We start from the raw sequence: 16,372 nt of genomic DNA on the forward strand, positions 1-16,372 counted from the left end.
AGAAAAGAAAAGAAAAGAAAAGAAAAGAAAAGAAAAGAAAAGAAAAGAAAAGGCTTTCACTTATTCGGGGGCCACACAGCTAGTGAGTACTGACAGGAAAGAATTCGGGTCTCCTAACTCACGATAATGCTTATTAAATTCCCTGAAGTTCTGTTTGTAGAGCCCCCTCTGGACCCTGGGGGACGCTGAGGTTTCCGTGATACCGGTGGAGAGGGTTCCCGGCTTACCTCAGATTGGAGCCAGAGATTCACCTTCAGGAAAAACAAAGGTGGGGAGTCAGTCACAAGCGAAGACTTGAGCAGAATTAAAGGAAATCTGACGAAAGGAGTTAATTAACCAGACTACGATTCCGCTTCTAGACTGGATAGGCCGAGAGGATCGAAGTTACAGCCACAGTGCAAGAATATCAACAGTCACAGGGCCTGGCTATTCAAACCTTCCGCCTCCCCAATAAACCTATCCCATTCACTTCAAGACTGCGTCAGCCAATCTGCGCCCGCGCGCGCCCAGACTCCTTTGGCCAATCGTTTGGCTCTACATCACTAGGCGTGACCTTGCTTTGGAAGGAGCACAATTTGCCCCGCCCCTCAGCCAGAGCAGGATGCCGATTGGTCAGGGTTCAGTAAACCGCTAGGTAAGCCCCGCCCCCCGGGTGCCTGGCACACCATTGGCTCTCCCTCTGGCCAATCTCCACACCCTTCCTGAGCTCTCTATTCCCTTAGCCCTTCCAACCCCGGGAGATTTAAACTGGACTTCGGTAGCGAGTACTGCTCTTTAAGATAATACCTGGAGAGAGTTGTTTGGGTGCCAGGGTGTTTTAAACTTTTCTTTCCCCTTGCTTCTTTCTTGTGTCGTTACTTAGGCCTTTTCATCTTCGTTTTTCTTGCCTTCCGTTGGAGATGGAGCATTTGCCACCGGTATGGCAGATGTTGAGGCGAGACAGGTGTGTGTATTTATGCTACATTTATGTATTGACCCCTTCCAATAGCTTTCATTGTTTCCAGTTCCTTTTAGAGCTCAGCATCTCTGAGACTCTAGGTTATGCAGGATAAAGGAAATTCCTTTTCAGGGAAAACAGGGGAATTAAATCATCTCTTGGTATAATCCTTATCACACTCCAAAGGATCCCAAGCTTTGGCCGTTTATGGAAATTTGAACATTGATAGGTGATACTAAGAATTTATTCTTAATGTTGGGGATTTGAATAATCCTGCGGGAGTGGTGGTGGGTATAGATGGTGGGTGGTGGGTATAGACAAAACAAGATTTGCCATGAGTATTAAGCAATGGGTAACTGGGGGTACATTATATCACTACTGTCAAAGTTTAATCATCTGGGGATCTTGTTAAAATGCAGGTTCTGATTCAGTAGGTCTGGGTTGGGGTCCAAGATTCTGCATTTCTAACAAGCTCCCAGCTGATGCTGATGCAGCTGGTCCTGAGACCATACTTTGAGTAGCAAAACATTATGGCATGCTCTTCTCTATTTTTGAAATTTTCTACACACACAAAAAGATGTTCAAAATAACTTGGAAGCTCTTTAAATGCAAGCTCCTTAAAATGATGAATCAATAAGTAGAGAGTGGGGCCTAGGAATTATCAAGGCACTACTCATGCTGATGGTTTGCAAATCACATTCTGAGAAACAAATAAGCAATGCAACAGTTGAGCCACAAACACAACCTTTATCCGGTGTCCACATCTTGGTGGTGGTAGTTGCTAAGAAGTACAGCATAGTCAGCTGGGTTTTATCCTAATACCCTTTTCATATGGAGAATCTGCTTCCCCAGAAAGGAGGTATGTGAAGAGTCTTTGTTCTCTGGGATTGAGATGGTGAGTGTGGGAGTCAGCACAGAGCCCTGCCACGCTAGGTGAGTTTGAAAAACAGATTAGGGGTTAAGGGAGTGTGTGTGGGATGAGTTGGTTTTTACTTTGAAAACCATAATCACACTTCATGGGACCATTGTATACTTCCCCTGCAGGTGGGAGGTAGAGACAGATGAAGTTGTTCTACAGCGGCGGCAAAAACAGATAGATTATGGCAAGCGCACACCTGGTTACCAGTGTTTCCTGCAGCAGGTCCCCAAGTGAGTGCAGTTGTGCGGGGTCACAACAAGCATGTCAGCTAAGTGGCTTTGGTTCAATGTAGGGTGATGGAAAGATATTAGAATATGAATGCTCTCACAAAGTCTCATCATTACTAAAACTAAGTCTCCTGAAATGTAGCCCCTAAATAAATTTTCAAGACTTTTTTTTCAAATGGAACAAATCCTACTTGGCCCATGAGACTTTCAAAAGCTCAATACATGTTTGCTAATGAAGTTTTTCTTTCCAACCATTTTTACTTCATACCGCCAGCTGACTTCACTAATTACAATATACTTGCCTAATTACATGTAAGTTTCCATGCATACGGGCAAACTAAATGTATAAAGAGGTAGTATGTATTTTGAAGGGATGTCAGATACTGTCTTTTATATCTGTCTTGACTTCTGAGGGAGTTGGAATATCTAAATTACCCTTGCCAGAAGAATATTAGGAATTTAGGAAGTTTGGTGCTTAATCCCAACTGAAGATTTATTTTTTCTATTGAATTGCGGGCATTGATCCTACCTGACTCTTAAGAAATCCTAATGAGTCTTCTGATTCACTGTGATAAACTGACCTATGCCCCTTCCCCCTGACCTGAGTCTGACACATATCTGTCATTGCCAGGGCAAAGCGACAGCCAGGACTTCACCCTCAAACACCAAATAAGAACAGGAGGTACAGCCGTCGCTCGTGGGATGCCCAAATCAGGCAGTGGAGAAGAGCTCTACATTCTTGGGACCCCCCCAGCCAGCCTCTGCAGGGCAGGGGGGCTGAGGGGTGAGTGCATTATTCTTGGTTTCTTGTTTGAGTGGTGGACTGAGCCCCACCTCTCCTTACTTTGCAGGGGTTTAGCTTTTAATGGCTGAAAAGGGAGAGTCTGAATGAGGTGCATGTTCCTCTGACTCTGCTGCATTCGTAGGCAGGGGATGGAGCATCTCTTAGAGCCAATGGGTTCCACCCCTTTGGATGACCTTTTGAATGACTGGTTCCAGGCCCTAGAACCCTCAACGAATCTGGATGGAGACCAGAAGGGAGCCCAGGTAGTCTTCTATCCACCTATCTTCTACCTGTCTTCTAAATCCCACTGGTGCACTGTTAGATATGGAGTCTGGCCTATGAGGTGACAATTAGCATGGGGTTCAAGGTAGTAGTCCAAGAATGAAAGAAGGAAAATGGGGCAGCAAGAAAAAATAGGACATGAATAAAAAATTCTGAGAACTAAAGGTGGCATAAGGAGATTTAATTATAGTTAGTAATGGCAGGGAAGTTGGGCTGCACTGGGGGCTATCTTATACTTGATGAAAGGGGTATAATCTTCCTTGGAATTGAGGCCTGAAACCTGACGTGGAGGATTTGGGTGTTTGTTTTTTTCAAGTGTCTCATTTTATAAATGTTTTGCATATGAGCCAATGCTAACTTCTTATTCTCCATCATTGAACTTTATTAAAGCATTGTTAATAATAAAAGGATAATAAATAACAAAATTATAAAAGGATAATAAATAATAAAAAAAGGAGGATCATCAAGTGGTGAAGACCAAGGACTTTAAAGCATCAAGGACTGCTCTGTAATATTACCTTTGCCTACCAGATGGGCAGTCACTTAATCTCTCCAACCATTTCATCTGTCAAATAGAGACATTTGCTCATTTCATGATTCTAAGCAAAAATGAGAATACTTATTTAAAGTATGTAGCACGGTGTCTGGTACATAATAAGTGCTCCACAACAGTAATTACTGGAAACCATGTCTCCTATACTTCATGGCCTTGTTCCCTCTTTTGCCAAGGGGAAATGTGCAGGGCAAGGGAATATGCAGTGCATCTATCTTCCCTCCACCCCTATTTTCTTGATAAATCTCACTTTCTCTTCACTCTTCTTTTTCAGTTTGCAGACTTGGTGGCTCCTGCCTACTCCCTTCCCTGGCTCTGTGAGGAAGATCCCCACCACTGGTGCTACTTTGTAGCTGATCAGTTACATATTTGTCCTAGACTTGAGTGGGGCACAAAATATTTAGAGAAAACAGACGTCTTTCAAGGGACTTGCTGCTAAGTTGTAATAGCTGTAATAGTGAAGATTATTTGCATTACTGCTACTTCCCAGTCGATTAAAAAAGAAATCTAAAACTGCTGTACAAAAAGATGGCAACACGAAGGCATTGTTTAAAGCCTCTTTTTCTTTTTGCCTTTCTTTCTAAACCTTTTTTGATAGCTGAGCCTCGAATTTACATGAAAGTCAGGAACCATTTAGCTGTTCCTCACCCTCTTCCCTACTAACGTCTACATGCAGTCTTTTCGAAAAAAGACTTAAACTTTGGCTGAGGTGGGAGATGGTGGTAGTGGTGGAGATTTAATAAAGGGTGGCATCCTGTTCCTAAAGAGGAAATATACGGACATGAACATCTTTTCTCCAGCTGCCTGTTTCCTCCCTCCCTGTCTTAAGTGGTCCAGCTGTAACCACCATACTCCTCCTTCCCTCCCCCCCCCCAACCCACCCCCGCAAGCAACTGAACCGCCTATGATGTCATAATCACAACCCCATTACCTCATCCTGCTCGGGGGTGGGGGTGCGTAGAGGAAGGAAGAGTAGTGGACAGCCCTGGGCCCTCCGCAGCTTCACAAAGTGTTTGGGTGAGGGCTAATTACAAAACCAATTTGGAACGGCCGCGCAACCGTTGCAAGTCCTGGGTTTATAAGGTTCGAGGCGATCCGGCAGCTTGAAGAGGGGCTCCTGGGACTCGGAGCAGGCCCTAATCGACTCTTGGACTACATTTCCCAGAAGCCTTCACGCCGCGGACGGGTCCTCTGCTGGCGGAAGGGGGAGTCCTTCTCCGAAGCAGCCCTAGAGGGCCGGACAGGAGAGCAGGTAAGAGGAACTTCGGCTAATTCTGTTACGCGACTCAAATCGAGTAGAGGGCTGTACTTAGGCCAGTGTTGGAATGGAGGGTGAGGGGGATGGCTTTGTTTACCTTCGTCCAACACGGCCTCCCCCGCGGGTTTCGAGATGTGCCGCCAACTGGGTCCGTCCACCTTCTGCAGTATTTTGGAGGGGGTGACTCGATAGTGAGGAAACCACCTTCATCCCTAAATCGAAGAACCTGTCTCATTCCCGACAGTACTTTCCAAAATAGACTTTGGGAGAGAAACGGCTTAAGGCTCGAGCCTCCGCGGGCGGTTCAGGAGGATTCCGCGAACCAGAGCGATCTCCCTACTCTCCTTAGGGGCCCTTTGGTTCGCGCCGGCGCCTTTTAAGGGCACCGTGGGGCGAACGGAGCGCTCAGAGCTGCTCCGGCCGCGGCCCTGGGAGCTGGAGGAGCCGCGGTAGGTGGCGAGGGCAGGTGGCGCTGGGGCCTCGGGGCGGGCACCTCGGCCGTCCCTCCCTCCTTCCCTCTTTCCCTTCCCCCAGCCCGGCCGCGAGCGCCGCACGGCCTCTCTGGACGCCTCCGCGGGGAGAGCACGGGACCCGGTGGGGGAGGGGTTGGCGGAGTGCTAAGTCCCAGACCCTCTTCATCCCCAGCGTCTTGAGTTCGCTTCCCGCGGCCAGGTGATGGAAGCTGATATGGGAGGAGGCGAACGACAGCCCCCCTGAGCGAGCCCTTGTGCCCCCCTAGGGGCCAGCGGACGCCCCATGCCCCACCCCGCAGGGACAGGCAGGGCAACCGAGGGAGAGGTTGAAGACTGGAGGGGGGCCTAGCCTTTTGCTTCTTCATAGGGGTGGGGGGAGGGGTGCTCCCCACTTGTCACCCCTATCCCCGCCAGAGCCATATGGAAGAAGGAACAGTCAGATCCTCACTTACATGTTCATGCACCTCCCTGCCTTCCTCATGTTTTTCTTCAGTCTCCCCCAGAGGTGTGGGCCTGGGACCTGGGGGGGGGGGGGGGGGCAAGGTCCCCAGGGGATTTGTGACTCTCTTACCCCTTGGCCTGACTAGATCCTAGGTTCTTCAGTTTTCATCACAACCTCAGCATCCCTGAAACCCGAATGTCAGGGGTTACTGCCATCCAATAAGAGATGGGATGGGGGTCCAGTCTTTATGTTAGGGGGCTGATGGTGGAAGGAAAGCCTGGATTGAGAGTTGGGCCTGGTGGGGTCGTGGGGAGGGCCTAGCGGCCTGCTGCTCTGTGAAGGGCTGAGCCCTCTGCCAGTTGTTAAGCTGAGAAGTTTTAACTTGTTTAGTGAAGGTTCAGGGCTGTCTTTGCCCCTCAGATAAACAAAATGGAAGGGGAAGGAAGGCGGCAAGAGAGGGTTTCTTACACTTTTTTCTATGCCTGCCTGAGAAAGAGGAGGCCCCTCGCGGAGCTGGTTTGCCTTCTTTTGTGTCCTGGTTTGATTCCTTATGGCTTCCGTTCTGTTCCCCCTCTCAGGCTGGCCTGTTTTAGGAAACTCAGGCTGAGAGTATCAGTTGCGTGGTGGTAGTTGCATTGTTCCAATTACCGCCGTGTGTGGCCACATCCCAACAATTAAAATGCAGAAAAACACAAAATCACTCTCTTCACTTGATCCCAGAGAGGGCTGGGAGTTTGCTGTTTGGCCAAATGCCTCATGAAAAGCTTGAAAGAGTTTGCTTCACTCCCTGCTCTTCATGGCTGGTCAGTCTGAGGCCTGTGATCTGTGGGGTAAAAGCCTTCAGTTAGGTTCCCTCTCTAGTTGATCTTTTGGGGGCAGAGTTAAGAAACCAAGAGCAGAAAAGAAGCTTTAGCTTTTCCTCCAAGAACATAGAAGCTGCTGAAGGGAGCTCTCGGGAAGCTGGAACTTCGTTCAGGGTGGTGATAATTATGCGTGAAAATGATAGTTATCTGTAATGATGACTGACTTCTCCCAGACCTTTCTTCCAAAAAAACTCCACATACATCCACATGTATTTCTTTGCTTTTCCTTACCTATCTCTCCCTGAGGTGGGGATGGGGTCAAGATGATTCCCTCTTTTTTTTGCAAAAGTAGAAAGTGATCTGCCTCCAAGGTCACAGAAGAGCTGTTTTGGGCTTCCCTAGGTGTGCAGATGAGGAAGGGTGGCGTCCAGCCAAATAGATAAATCCAATTGCCTTCTTCAGCTTAATATCATCACTTGTGGCATTCTTAGCCTGTGTACAGCAACAAACAGGAGGGTTTGAGAAACAGCAGTCTTTGTGGAGTCCTGATCTGTACAGGCTAGATCCTATGCTTTTTACATTTTGGTATTTCATGTTATATGGTACCTGTGACAGGTTAAGACATATTTATTGTGCCCATTTTATATACAGGTTAACTGAGGCCAAGAAAAGTCAAGTGACTTCCCAGAACTGTCACAGCAAATTGGAGCAAGATTTAGATTTCTTGAATGTTTGTTTTATCTACTAGAGAATGCTATATACACCCTCTGATGAGCTGTCTGCCTGCTGGTCATTTCTGGGAATAGGCAGAACCATATGGAAATACTAGGTTAAACTCCTCTCCTCCATTGAGCAAGGCCCCTCAGGCAATTGTGTAGGCTGGAAGCCTGTTCTTTGATAGAATTAGTTTGCTTCTACTGAAATTGACCATGAGAAGGAGTCTCAGTTAATTGTATCCATGGTCTTTGAGTCAGATCAGGCTAAAAACTTAGTTGAATGAAGTCATACAGTTGTTAACATCTATCGAGTTGAAATGTAATTGGAATAATCCTGGTTCCATTTCTCTGTCTTCTTAGCTTTGTAAGAGAATGTATACAGTATCTGTTAGAAAACAATATAACACAATATACATTCAGGCTAAGGGAGAACATGAAACCTTGTTCACTCTGATTGGTCTAAAGGAAAAAGTCATTCCTACAACCAGTGCTCCACCCTGTTCCCTGTTACTATTTGTGTGGTTTAGGAAAAATGTATCTCTCTGTTTCTGATTAGAGGATAAAAGAAAATATTGGGGTAATCAGGATGGAAGTAACCATTTGGGTGTTGTCTCTCACTTGAGCTGTTTTTTAAGTGGTACCGGTAGTCTGGGTAGACAGAGCAGAGCATGAACCAAGTTAGGAGTGGCAAATAGGTTTCAACTTGCTTGCTAACTCCAGTTCATTTTACTGGTTAACTGGAGTGCCACGTTCAGAATGTTTCTGAGGTTGTGTTTAGGCTTAGCAAGAAAGAGCTGTGATCAATTAATGATGTCTGCCAGAGGCCTGGCATAGGGATGCTGTGGTATGTGTGCCATGCATTTTCCACCTTTGGGCCAGGTACATCTCTAATATCACTTGGGGCTGGTCCCTCTGTAATTGGCAGACTCAGCAGGCATGACTGGAGAGGGGAGTCCCAATGGTGCTAGAATGGTGCTGCAGTGGCAGAAGACGGCTCACGAGTGAGGTCTGGAAGAACAACAGGGAAGACATCCATCATTTGCTCCAAAGTGTGCAAGTCATATCCTGGGGAGAATCATGATAACCCTGATCACTGAGCAGCTACAGAAGCAGACTCTGGATGAGCTGAAATGCACACGCTTCAGCATCAGTCTGGTAAAAGACCAGTCTTCCTGCTTCTCTACCATCCCCTCCCCCTTTTTTCTGAGGCTGTTTGTTGCTACTACTTTACCCATGTCCTGTGCCGTATGAGTCATGGTACTTGTACTAGAAGAGCCTACTAAAGGCTCAGAACCCAGCCCAAAAGGAAGGGGGCAGGTATTTTTCCACTGATAGAGAAGGGACACCAAAACTTGGGTGGAGAAGGGTATGAGATGTTGGAAGATGTGGATTATTTTACTCACTAACTTTGGGAAGACAACAAGAAGAGAACATTTAGGAGTCCCTAACATCTCTATAGCCCATGAATTACAGGGGTAAGCTGAAAAGGGCTTCCTGGAAATCTGTGTCCTGAGCCTGAATCATGATGGATATCCTCTCTCTCTCTTAGCCTCTGCCTGATCATGCAGACATCTCCAACTGTGGGAACCCTTTCCAACTTGTGTCTGGTAAGGCTTTGTATGTGTGTCTGTGTGTATCTACACCTTTCTTTCATTGGTTTCCAGTGACCAGGGCCAGCTAGTCTATCTCCACAGTTTTCTTGCCAGGGTCACCTGCTGAGATTCACACTTATCTCCATTTTCCTGCACCTGCATGGAGCTTATTTGTTTAGTTTGCTCTTATTCTAGCCTTGACAGGACTTTCATAATCTGATTTTTTTTAAAATAGGTAATACATTCATGCGGTTCAAAAAATTTAAAGGGGCACTTGGGTGGCTCAGTCTGTTAAGTGTTCCACTCTTGATTTCAGCTCAGATCATGATCTCAGGGTCGTGCCCCTCATTGGAGCTCACTTAAGATCCTCTCTCTCCTACTCCCTCTGCCCTTCTCCCACACACACTAAAAAAAATTTTTTTTTAAATCTTTATTTTTGAGAGAGACAGAGTGTGAGCTGGGGAGGAACAGAGAGAGAGGGAGACACAGAATCCGAAGCAGGCTCCAGGCTCTGAGCTGTCAGCACAAAGCCCAACGCGGGGCTCGAACTCATGAACCACGAGGTCATGACCTGAGCCGAAGTCGGACACTCAACCAACTGAGCCATCCGGGCACCCCTCAAAAAAAAATTTTGTGAATAACAAATATATTGAAAAAAGTCTCCCTTCTCCATCTAGCTCCCGCCACCTCCCCAAAAGCAGCTCGTGTTATTACTTTGTCTATCCAACTAGAGTTTCTTTATACAAATAGAAGCAAATATAAATGTGTACTTTTTATTCCTTCAAAAGGTTGCATACTGGGGCGCCTGGGTGGCGCAGTCGGTTAAGCGTCCGACTTCAGCCAGGTCACGATCTCACGGTCTGTGAGTTCGAGCCCCGCGTCGGGCTCTGGGCTGATGGCTCAGAGCCTGGAGCCTGTTTCCGATTCTGTGTCTCCCTCTCTCTCTGCCCTCCCCCATTCATGCTGTCCCAAAAATAAATAAACGTTGAAAAAAAAATTTTTTTTTAAAAAAAATAAAAAAAAAAAAAAGGTTGCATACTATATATATTATTTGGCACTTTTTATTTTTTTAGTTAACTACACTCTAGCTAGATCTTTTGGTATCAGTGTGTTAATTGGAGCATTTCTTTGTGGGTGGCTAGACAACAAAGGAACATGATAGTCTTAGGGTTTCCCAAGCCTGGGTTCCATCATCAAAGGCCTTCCCCACTCTGTTTGCCCTCTTTAGGAATAAAAATGATCTCTTACCTGCTCGATTACCTCTTAATCCTTGGCAGCCCTAACTCTTGTCTGGGTGCTGGTGACATGTAGGAAGGAGAAAGATTAAAGAAGAGCATGGGCCTGCTTTTTACAACCTGGGGCTGGTAGGTATGGAAGCAGAGTAAGGCTAGGTGGAGTGAAGTATGAGCAGGGCACACATGCTTTTTTTTCTCTTGACTGTTTGTGCCTTTGAGAGGGAGTGATACGCGGTATTTGAGACTATTTTTAATTTCAGGTGGTTCCTCATAATGGAGGCAGTATAGTCTAGTGGTAAGAGACCTAGCCTTAGCATCACACAGACCTGGATTTGAATCCTCCTTTGATCATTTCATTCCTACATGACCTAGGACAGGTTACTGGACTTCTCTCATCTGTGAAATGGGGATAATAGTACCTACCTCCTGAGGTTTGGGGAAACCTCACATAAAGTGCTCATTATATTTTCTGGCATATAGTAAGCTCTTAAAAATATATTAGCTATCATTAATACTATTTTTATTATGAATGCTTTCCAGAAGGTGCTTCCTGGAGGGGCCTGCCCCACTGTTCCTGTGCTGAGTTCCAGGACAGCCTCAACCTCAGCTACCACCCCTCGGGCTTGAGCCTGCACCTCAGACCACCTAGCCCGGGAAGTTCCCCACAGGAGCAGCCCCTCTCCCAAGTCCTAAGCCCTGAGCCCCCAGATCCAGAGAAGCTTCCTGTGCCCCCTGCCCCTCCATCCAAGAGGCACTGCCGCTCACTCTCAGTGCCCGTGGACCTGTCTCGCTGGCAGCCGGTGTGGCGGCCCGCCCCCTCCAAGCTGTGGACTCCCATCAAGCACCGGGGCAGTGGTGGAGGGGGTGGGCCGCAGGTGCCTCACCAGAGCCCCCCAAAGCGGGTCTCCAGCCTCAGGTTCCTCCAAGCTCCCAGTGCCTCTTCTCAATGTGCCCCAGCCCACAGACCCTACAGTCCCCCTTTCTTTAGCCTGGCTCTGGCCCAAGATTCTTCTCGACCCTGTGCCACCTCCCCCCAGAGTGTCTCCTGGGAGAGTGATGCTGAGTCCCTGTCACCTTGCCCACCCCAGCGTCGCTTCTCCTTGTCACCTAGCCTGGGCCCGCAGGCAAGCCGCTTCTTGCCCTCTGCCCGGAGCTCCCCTGCATCCTCCCCAGAGCTGCCCTGGCGACCTCGAGGCCTCCGCAATCTTCCCCGAAGCCGCTCACAACCCTGTGATCTGGATGCTCGCAAAGCTGGAGTCAAACGGCGCCATGAGGAGGACCCCCGGCGGCTGCGGCCTTCTTTAGACTTCGACAAGATGAATCAGGTGGGACCAGCAGGACTAGGGAAACTTGGTTGGGAGGAGGGAGACTCTGTTCCATTTTTACTTCGAAGTGTCCCCTAGTTCCATGCACTCCTGACAGGTTCTTTTCTGTCTGAGCTTCTGCTAGTGTGATTCACCATCCTAGTTGTCGGGGACTGTACCTACTTTAGGACTCAGTGTCCCATGTCGTGTGTAACTCCTTGGGCCTGGAGGTTCTAGAGAAGTTGAGGGGAGACCCATGGTAAATCTTCCAATAGGGATTCCTGATTGTTCTGCTAAAGGTGCTTTCCCTCCTCCTCTGAGGATGCATAAGCCTCAAAAGTCACATCATCAGTGCCCTACCCTTTCTTGACCTCTAGACTGATTTTGCCACTCTCCGTCAGTGCTTCCGCTGGGTGTGTGAGGGCTTCAGCAAAACAGGTTGCTGCCTTATTCATCTGTTCAGCAAATGGATTTTGACTTCCCAGTGTGAGTGCAGCTGTTATATGCACTTGTCCACTTTTTTCATACTCTTCCTACTAGTCCATTGGGTCACAAACCCCTTTGAGAATTTACTTATTCAGAGCCATTCCTCCAACCAGTCAGCAAATGTTCCTGAATACCTGCTATGTACTGGGCTGTGACTAGGCACTTGCAATATTGTTGTGAGACACCCAGATAAGATTCCTGCCCACATGAAGCTTGTAAGTGAGCTCTTAATCTTGAACCCAACAGAAACTATGGGCTCTTTGCTCAAAGAACTGTGCCTGCATACTAAATTTTCTAAATGTTACCAGGGAGTTCACCCACGTCATGCCTAGGACTCATACCTGTAGGGGTAACCAAGAGGGATACTTTGAAATATAGCTTGGACCAGGGTTCTGTGGGAGTTGATATCTTTCTGCATTCTTAACTTTGTTGTTTGTTTGACAGAAACCATACTCAGGAGGTCTCTGTCTCCAAGAAACAGCCCGGGAAGGCAGCAGCATCTCTCCACCGTGGTTCATGGCCTGTAGCCCCCCACCCCTCTCTGCTTCCTGCAGCCCCATTGGGGGTTCCTCCCAGGTGCTCAGTGAAAGCGAAGAGGAGGAGGAGGGGGCCGTGCGGTGGGGGCGGCAGGCACTGAGAAAGCGGACACTGTGCCAGCAGGACTTTGGGGACCTGGACTTGAATCTAATTGAGGAGAACTAAAACTGAGAGGCTACTTCCTGGGGCCACACAGACTGATTCTCTATGGCTACTAACAAGTGTCAAGGCCCCAAGGCCAGGGGCCCAGCCTGGGAATGGGGGTGAGTGGAGGGCTCCGACTCAGGGCAGCCGGAAATCTTCTCGCTCCAGGAAGCTCGACCATGCCAAGAGACTGGCCGGGACAAGATAAACGGAGCTGGTGGCGGGAGGGACAGCCCCAGAGCAGACCCTTCCCATGGCGGCCCTGAGTGTGAGTATCCCTGCCACCGAAAAAGCGATGGGCAGGGAAGGAAGGGGTCTGCTGACCCCAGCTCGGGGAATTTCACTAGCCCCTTTGCTTCAAAGGGCACTTGTGTCTTAGAATTTGGCCAGGGTGGGGGGTTCATTCAGCCTCCTTGGAGAAATTGTGTGAGAGTGTGCGCGTGTGTGGGAGTGTACTTGGGGAAAGGTGTGTTTGCGTAGCCTTAGGGAAGGAAGGCAGTTGCTCCATAACAGCAGAGCATCATGATACCCCCAGGATCTTGAGTTTGCACGGGATAGCAGGCTTATTCAAGGAGTCAAGAGGAGGGCACCAAGTTTTTCTTTTTTCTAAGTAGCTTGGTTTCAGAGCTGATAATCCATAAGCACTGTTGGCTCTGCAAAGGACTCTCTTTTGGGGGATGGCAGGGTCTTTTAAGTGCTGTGACCTTGGCTAATGGTCTTTGTCTTAGACCTGTCCCCTTCCCTAGATAGGTCTAATATTAGGGCTGGAGAGGGCTCTCTAAGTTGATTCTGAGCTGGCCTTTTTTTCTTATCAGATTGCCTAGGCTATGTACAACCTGCCTCTTTCTCTAAGTAGATGTAAGCACCTGTGGACAACTGAGGCATGGTTGGATGGCTCCATTTTTCTCTTTCCCTCTCTACTGATGGGATTTTTTCCCCTCACATTCTGAGCTTCGAGGGTCAAGAACAAGGAGGAAAGGCCCTGTGTTGGCCCTCATCATCTAAGGCCAACCTGCAGCAGAAGTGGCATTCAGTCCCCAGTAAGCATGGGTAAGCTCATTCCAGCACTATCTTTTGGAAACAGACTATAGGGAAACCTGTTGTCATTAGATCCAGGTCTAACCTCTTTTCAGACCTGCTTGACAAAGAGGAAGGGGATGTCAGCATTTACTAGTTTGCTTGTCTTCCATTCCTGCTTAGAAATGTTTATTTGCCTCTAATTGGACCTGAGAGACCTCAGGGAGGTTGGGGCTCACTAAGGGGTTGGCTGAGGTTGTGTAAAGCAAAGGCTGTGAGAGGCAGCTGGGAATTGTTGTTGTTGGATTGAATTTCCTTTTTTTTTTTCTTGCCCATAACTTAAGCCAGGGCAGCAGGTCCCAGTGGCTGCAGGGATGGGTTTAATGACTGTAGGACCCTTGGTAGGGCTGGCACCAGTGAAGATATACTGAAGCAGCCGCCAAATAGCTTGTTAGGCTTTGTCCGGCTTTGGTTAGACCCTGCACGACTGAATTGGACCTGCCCTTGTTTATTGGAGGAAGGGCATTCTCTTGGATTTCCAGGGTGTCTTAGGACCCAGTTCCTCATGGTAAGGGGAGAAGACCAAAGTCCACATGTTTTCTTCCTCATGGGATTGAACCTGTCATTTTCTTGGTTTCCCACATGTCACATAGAACATCACTGACGCTGCAGCCCTCTCGCCTCCACTCCAGGGGAGGTGGCCATTTCTTCTTGAGGCTCTGGCCCTCAAAGGTTCTACCCTTCCAGGGCTCTTCCCCTTCTCCTGCTAGTTACCATGTATTACCAGTGAGCTACCAAGTCTGTAGGGGCCTGAGAAAGGCTCTCTGGAGAATCCAGGGAAACTGTGAGCCCAGTAGTTGCCCATCCTTGGTTTCATCCCTCCCTTGGCTCTTCTTCTTTAGGCCATAATTTCCCTGGTGCCAGCTTCTTTTCCTCCTGGGGCATCCTTATGCCTGGGCTCTCTGCTGCATATTGGCTGTGCCAGCTTCCAATAGGCCACTAGCAAGACCAGTGGTGTCTCTGTAAGCCCCAAGCTCAAGAAGTGAGGGCAGTAATTCTGCCTCTACCCTGGCTTCCCCAAAGCCCCAGGGTGCCATCCTTAGGGGAGAAGGTCTACAGATAATCATATTTGAATTCTATTACATTAAGATCTGGAAAGTTAAATTAGTTGAAACTGTCATCTTGCTTCCCAATCCGAGCACCCATGACCCTGGGACAAGCCTTTTCAAGAAGTGGTTCATTTTGCTTTACACAGTAGATCTGTTCCAAAAGTTCTGTATAAGCCAAATGCTATTTTGCAATGCATTTGGACTGCCGACCATTAAAAAGCAGCCTGTGTGATTGCTTCTTTTGTAAAGCAAGCAACCTCCCTCTACTTTAGCTGTTTTGACTATTTGGGTTTTCACATATTGGGCTTACCCAGAGTGGAGCACACCTATACAGGGCTGTGGTTGACGCTGGGTAGACATCTGCATCTGTGTTGTGTGTGTGGTGTGGCTGACCAGTAGGTGAGTATTCCTGCGTGTGTGAGTGAAGCCACTCCCAGGCTGGTGCTCTCCTCCTGTGCCCGGTGACTGCCCAGTGGCAGCTCCAGCTGCCCTTCACTCCCACCTGCTGCCAAAGTCCCTGTGCTAATGGGATTACAAATACAAAAAGTGGAAAAAAAATTTTTCGTAAACTTTGTTTTATATTAAAAAAATCCATAAGTCTGTGTGTGTTAAACATGAGGTCCTGCCTCTGTGGCTGTGTTTGAAAAAATAAAGTTTTATTAGAATAATTCATTTTCCCAAGCAATCTTGTGTACTACAGTGTCTTCTTCCCTTCTCCACAAAGAAAAGCAAGGAGGAAGCAGGGAGAAGGCCACCTAACTCTAACAGTCCCTGGCTCTAAGACATGGCTGGGCCTTCGCCCCTCGAGGGCAGTATCTGGTCCTAGGCCTTTTGCAGCCACAGCATTAATACCCTGTGGCCCAGCTTGTGAGAAGGCCTTGGTTATTTTTGGCAGTCTGATTGGTCTTTGTTTCCCTGATAGTGGTAACTATCTCCTCTACCCTGTGGTCAGTCTTCCAATAAGTTGAAGTCAAGTACTAATACATTCTAGCTCCCTGAGAAATGCTTGATAGTCCAGTCAGGAACTTGTCTAGACTGATTTGTAGTCTTTAGGAAGTGGTAAGAAAGCAGTTTGAGAGACTTGACCAGGAATCTTTTTCTTTTTTAAGAGTTTTTACATCTTATGCCCTGGACAGATGGAGATTTTAGTCTTGAGAATTCAGATTCCAAAGACCTAGGCAATTACTCCATTCTAAAAATAATGCTTTTGGAAAATTATCCTAACAGCAGAGCTTCTCTTTTGCCCCAGAAGTTGGTATTTTCCATAATGATTTAGTTTGGGATGTTCATGTGCTCAGGGAAGGTGTGTGGCTCACTCTCTTTAGACATTTCTATTCCACCCTTTTCCCTGTGTTAGCATTCTTGCAGTTTGGGTACAATGTAGTTGCTTAGAGATCCAGGCAGGAGCCTCTGTCCCTAAGGAGTAGCCTTTCTTTACCAGTTGTGGTGCTGACTTGCCAGGCAGCAAGAAGAGTCAAGTTGCTTAGCCTCCGTCCCAGTTTCCTGCTTCAGATTTGTGGCACTCATCATTGAATACCAATGAAGTGTGCAAGA

At 47.7% G+C, this 16,372-nt stretch overlaps 3 protein-coding genes across 9 annotated transcripts in view; 2 read left to right on the forward strand and 1 right to left on the reverse strand.

Annotated features, from left to right (window-relative positions):
- Positions 1 to 469, reverse strand: part of CDC25C (cell division cycle 25C) — a 29,982-nt gene extending 29,513 nt beyond the window's left edge. For 2 of the 6 annotated variants that reach the window (XM_040444585.1, XM_040444582.1), the window contains exon 1: positions 228 to 463. The gene's annotated coding sequence lies outside the window, so the exon portion shown is untranslated. Of the gene's footprint in view, positions 1 to 227 lie in introns of all 6 variants that reach the window. The other 4 variants (XM_040444583.1, XM_040444584.1, XM_040444586.1 and 1 more) reach the window with 4 other exon arrangements.
- An 83-nt stretch (positions 470 to 552) lies between these two features.
- On the forward strand, positions 553 to 4,136 carry LOC121010765 (oocyte-specific histone RNA stem-loop-binding protein 2-like; the record flags this gene model as incomplete). The annotated part of the gene is given in 7 exon segments (XM_040444597.1): positions 553 to 779; positions 1,760 to 1,870; positions 1,982 to 2,086; positions 2,715 to 2,867; positions 3,010 to 3,130; positions 3,977 to 4,059; positions 4,061 to 4,136. Coding segments are annotated over 7 exon segments (846 nt in total), but the record flags the coding sequence as incomplete, so codon positions are not given.
- Positions 4,137 to 4,670: 534 nt separating this feature from the next.
- On the forward strand, positions 4,671 to 15,503 carry FAM53C (family with sequence similarity 53 member C). 2 transcript variants are annotated; one of them, XM_040444596.1, is made up of 5 exons: positions 4,671 to 4,954; positions 8,320 to 8,549; positions 8,944 to 9,001; positions 10,762 to 11,546; positions 12,456 to 15,503. In XM_040444596.1, the coding sequence occupies exons 2-5, from the start codon at positions 8,472 to 8,474 to the stop codon at positions 12,711 to 12,713; spliced, it is 1,179 nt and encodes a 392-aa protein (XP_040300530.1). In that variant the 5' UTR covers positions 4,671 to 4,954; positions 8,320 to 8,471; the 3' UTR covers positions 12,714 to 15,503. The 2 variants fall into 2 exon arrangements, with proteins under 2 accessions (XP_040300530.1, XP_040300529.1); XM_040444595.1 differs by lacking the exon at positions 4,671 to 4,954 and adding an exon at positions 5,278 to 5,409.
- Positions 15,504 to 16,372: the final 869 nt, after the last annotated feature.

Source organism: Herpailurus yagouaroundi, unplaced genomic scaffold (assembly GCF_014898765.1).
Source record: "Herpailurus yagouaroundi ecotype Mexico unplaced genomic scaffold, PumYag 192, whole genome shotgun sequence".
Taxonomy (NCBI): domain Eukaryota; kingdom Metazoa; phylum Chordata; class Mammalia; order Carnivora; family Felidae; genus Herpailurus; species Herpailurus yagouaroundi.

Excerpts from the sequence above, each read along its gene's own strand:
- FAM53C (XM_040444596.1), top strand. The coding sequence starts at position 8,472 with ATGATAACCCTGATCACTGAGCAGCTACAGAAGCAGACTCTGGATGAG. Across the intron at positions 8,550-8,943 it reads CACGCTTCAGCATCAGTCTG|CCTCTGCCTGATCATGCAGA; the intron begins GTAAAAGACCAG and ends TCTCTCTCTTAG. Across the intron at positions 9,002-10,761 it reads CCCTTTCCAACTTGTGTCTG|AAGGTGCTTCCTGGAGGGGC; the intron begins GTAAGGCTTTGT and ends AATGCTTTCCAG.